This window comes from Mirounga leonina, unplaced genomic scaffold (genome assembly GCF_011800145.1).
Source record: "Mirounga leonina isolate KUSES-001 unplaced genomic scaffold, KU_Mleo_1.0 Mir_261, whole genome shotgun sequence".
Lineage (NCBI taxonomy): Eukaryota > Metazoa > Chordata > Mammalia > Carnivora > Phocidae > Mirounga > Mirounga leonina.
This window is the reverse complement of record NW_023270643.1, coordinates 9,503-14,105: the sequence shown is the minus strand read 5'-3', so window position 1 is coordinate 14,105 and position 4,603 is coordinate 9,503. Positions and strand designations below refer to the sequence as shown.

Below are 4,603 nucleotides of genomic sequence, written 5' to 3'. Positions count from 1 at the left end.
CCCACTGAGGCCTGCCATGTGCATGCTGGGAGCAAGCCCCCTCAGGGTCAGAAGCTGCCAGCCCTCCAGAGCCTCAGGTCCCCGGATGATGCCATCAGCCAATGTCTCTCAGGTTGGCATCTCCAAGGGCGGGTGTCCTGGGGCTGGAGGGGACAGTATCTGAGGAGGAGTAGGTACCTGGTGTGGCCATGGACAGTGAGGGTCAAGAGGTGTGAGGAGGACCTGTGAAGGGTAGAGAAGCTGGTGATTCTCCTCCCTGACTGCTGGGGAGGGTCTGGGGCTCCCAGGCTCAGTGAAGAGGTTTCCATGCAGGTGGTCATGTCTGCAGGCTCGGGAGCAGGTCTACAAAGCACCTGCACACGCTTGCTCACAGCCTCGGTGTGCACATGAGTACGCACAACACACACACGCAAACCCAACATATACACATACACAGATGTGTGCATAACAATGCCCAACACACAAGCGAAAACCCCATACACAACACAACAGCTGTGCACATGAGTATACCCGACATGCACATGCAAACCCAACATATACAGCACATGCTGATGTGCATGTTCAGGGAACACAACACACAGACACACATGTACCACATGTACATATACACACATGTGCTCCCTCACACATATCCCATACAACTGGAGCGTGTGCACATACAAACATAATAATATGCACACACCGAACCAATCTCCACTCTCCCATTCCACAAGGACCTTTTCTCTAGGCTTCTAGCCCCTGGTTGTGCAGAATCTCTAAAGTGACAGCAGGATGAGGACCCCACAGGGGCCAGGAGTTCCCTCCCACTGCAGGCTCTCACCAGGTGATGAACATCACCCAGTGGGGTCCCCAGGCCAAGCTGCAGGGCCCCAGCTGGGCACTCTACTGTTGCCTAGAAGCCCGCCTACACCATTTTGGGTTTTTGTGTTGCAGTTTTGTGAAGAACCCAAACCTGGAGACCTGATCCAGATTTTCCGCATTGGCTATGAGCACTGGGCCATCTATGTGGGAGACGGTTATGTGATCCATCTGACTTCTCCAAGTAAGCACTGTTGGAAATATTATTTTCAAAATATTTGTTACCATCATGAGAACAATTAGAAGAAAGTGCCGAGCAAGGGAAAACTGAGTTGGTTACTCCCTGAGCTTGCTTGAGCAGACCATACATCCATATTCCACTGGGTAATCGAGTGGAGTCCCATAGGTCTGGAGGCAGGGAAGTCAAGTAGAATGCACATTCCAAGGGTGGGATGAGATGAGGAGCCTCTGACTGCTGGGGGTGAACTCATGGTTACTGGTGGTCACATTTTCTAGATGACCTCCCCCAACACCAATATTTGGATTATCAAATGGAGATAATATTTACCTCCAAAGTTAAAGACGATGAAGAAATATATGGAAAGTAAACAGTGTGTGATCAAATAAATTTGATCTCTTTCTGAAATGTGTGAGTGTGCAAAATTGAACAAATAGTAAATACTTGACTATCACTGTTTAAAATGGCAAAATCTTTGAACAACCAACATGTTCAATAATAGGGCTTGACCAGATAGATGATCTATATCCATATGATGGAATACAATGACTGCATAAGCAATCATGACATTCACTGACTTAAAAAAAATTCACAGCTTGTTCAGTAAAAAGAGCAAAATCTATGAATGCTCCGATCACATTTGTGAAAAGACAAACAGCAAGACCTCAGTAGTGTACTCCCTCGGTCCTCTTTCTCGTCCTGCCCCTTCTCCCTCCCTCTCTCGCCTTCCCCTGCAGCTCCCGATGACCATGGTCGTGTCTTTGATTCCAGGTGAGATCCCGTGGGTTCGCTCCAGCATCACGTTCTCCGTTCTGAGCAGCAGAGCGGTAGTAAAACGGGAGCTCCTACGGGATGTGGTGGGAGGCTGCTGCTATAAGGTCAACAACCTCTTGGACAACAGGTATAGACCACGACCTGTGAACCAGATCATTTACTCTGCGAAGCAGATGGTTGGTCAGGAGATGGAATATAGTCTTCTGCACAAGAACTGTGAGCACTTTGTCACCAACCTGAGATATGGCGAGCCCAATAGCAGGCAGGTAAGGCCCTCTTTGAGACGATCCTTCTTCCTCCTGGAGGTCCCCTTGGGGTGGTGGTGACCAAGCTGTGCAGCCAGAGGGGAGAATCACCATGACCCACTGGCTGGGAGTCAGGATGTCTAAACTCAAATCTTCAATCAGCTTCTGAACCACTTGGGGTCTGTGGACAGGTCACTCCCTCCCTGGGCCTCAGTTTCCCCATGTGTAGGAGGAGGAGTTGGATGGAGGCCTTCTAGGATCCTTCACCTCTAGGATCCACCCTAAAGGCAGCTCTTGATGCCCCCAAAGATGTCAAGAAGAGTGTGGGCCAAGCCAGCACCAGGACAGGTGTCCTGAGGCCCCAGAGAGCACTTAGGCAAGGGATGCTCAAGGTGCACAGGCTTATGTATGAGCTCAAGGATTCATTTATGGAAGATGTGGGGCACAGCTTCCACGCCCACCCCTTCTGGCTTCCACGTTTGTTGTCCCCAAAACACACAGCTAATAAGTGGCAGAGGCAGGATTCCAACCCCAGCTGTCCTTCTCTAGAGTCTCTGCTCCATACACTGAACTGCAGCACCTGCAGGGCTAGTCATTTAAAGTAGAGCATCACTACTACTCCAAGTTGGGTCATTTCTTTAAGGACTCGTAAAGAGCACCCCTGTGCCTGGCAGAACCAGGTGTGGGGGATGCAGCGAGGAACAAGACAAGTGACACACGTGAGGTCCTTGCTCTCCCGGGGGGCACAGGTGTGACACGGTCAGCATTCGAGAGCCGTTCCTGCGCCACCTCACACTGGCTGCAAGGGCTCCCTGATGGCCGCCAGGATCTCAGCCCTCCTGCCTTCATCTTCTTGTCCTTTCCACAATCGCCCTCTGGGGATTTAGGTGCTTTAAATACCTGCAGAGTGGATCGAGTTGCCCTGGGGCCCATGTACAACCCTGGCCTACTGGCTCCATGCAGCGGCTCTTTCCCCATCCAGTCCTCTTCTCCCCATTTCCCGGCCAATATTTGTTGACTCCTGAGTTTGTCAAGTGGGCCAAGGGGCACATGAGTGTCCTTAAGCTGAATGTTCTTGTTGAGTGTACAGCCCGTCCTCGGATTCCCGACGGACCGTGACCTCCCCTGTTCTCCCGCAGGTCCGGGACGCCATTGTGGCGGCTGGCATCGCAGGAGCCGGCTTGGCAGCCATGGGCCTCATTGGAACCATGTTCTTAAGAAACAAGCGGCAGAAGCAATGAGTTGAAGGGCCTGTCCCATCGGCAGTGACTTTATCCATTTAGGGGATCTGGTTGCCCCAGAGGTTTTGAGGTTTGGTCTGTGGATTTCACTCTGTTTTACAATAAGGCTTATTTTTACAGAATAAAATAAAGCCCAACAAGGGAGCACTTTACTGGAGGAGATGAAGCAAGAACTGGCTGGTGTGAAGTGTGTTGGGGTGCAGCTGGGCTCTGGGCCTGGCCACGCACGGTGGCGCCCTGGGCTTCGGCCCTTTTCTCTCCCTTTGTGTCTGTGTCTGTGTTCTTTGTCTTGCAGGAGCCAGTCTGGCTCCAGCTATTTCAAGTCATGGGTCTTTCTGGTTGTGGGGAGACGGGGGTCAGCAAGGGAGACACACGGGCCTGGCCAATGGGCAAGAGCAGGACCCATCAGACAACTTGGACTGTTGGCCTGGGACTAGAGCCGACACGGCTTCTCGGACTCTGCAGCTGCAGTCTGTGGTTGTTCGGCGGAGTCTACACCAAACCAAAGCAAACGTCTGCCACGAGGAAAGTCAGTATAGGCTCTTGCCCATCTCGTGAAATCCTTTCTTAACTCCCTCTGCTCTCCACACCTTTCCTTGGCCTTGAATCTGGGGTTATATATAGGAGGACAGGGCAAGAGGAGGTAGCCTGCTTAAAGAGGCTACCACAAAGTCTTATAAGTAGTAGAGCACAAAATCAGAACTTTCAGAAGTCTGCTCTGGTAGGGATGTCCCTGGCTGAAAAGCACTCAGGTGGCAAAGCAGGGCAGAATCCCGGGTGGTCTCGGGATCCCCAAGGTCACAGAAAGAACGGGGGCACCTGAGTGCTGCAGAATTCCCAAACATCGGAGCAGAGAAGCCGGCTGCAAACAGTGATCCTGGTGCCGGCTTTCTCCTCCGGGTTGCCAGAAATCAGGAACAGGGTCAGGAGACTGCTCTCCCAGCAGGGGCCCAGCAGGCTGCAGAAACATGGGGAGACCCCATCCCTCCCCCTGGAGGAGTGGGGGAGGTGCCCACCACAACAGTCCTGAAAGTTTGGAGGATTGGTGGGCCTGAGATAAAAACGCTGAGTCAGATGCCGGGTGAACACAAAGTGAGGAGGGAAACCATGGAGACAAGAGTGGTTGCTTGTCTGTGAGGGTGCACTGAAGAGTGGGGGGTGGAGCTTTCAGCTCTGGGGCTAGAGATCTGGGCTATGCCATTTTCATCCGCCCATTGGTGCTGAGAGCCTAAAAGGAACAAAGGAGAGGCACCCAGTGGAGTCTGGAGTCACGTACACTGAGCCCAGCCCCCTGGCAAAGGAGAGCA

The 4,603-nt window shown here is 52.2% G+C and overlaps 1 protein-coding gene across 1 annotated transcript; it reads left to right on the top strand.

Moving 5' to 3' along the window:
• Positions 1-697: 697 nt before the first annotated feature.
• Positions 698-3,466, top strand: LOC118026635 (phospholipase A and acyltransferase 3-like). The gene is made up of 3 exons (XM_035029607.1): positions 698-1,042; positions 1,808-2,076; positions 3,195-3,466. Exons 1-3 carry the CDS (start codon positions 772-774, stop codon positions 3,294-3,296), a joined length of 642 nt encoding a protein of 213 aa, XP_034885498.1. The 5' UTR covers positions 698-771; the 3' UTR covers positions 3,297-3,466.
• The last annotated feature ends 1,137 nt before the right edge of the window (positions 3,467-4,603 follow it).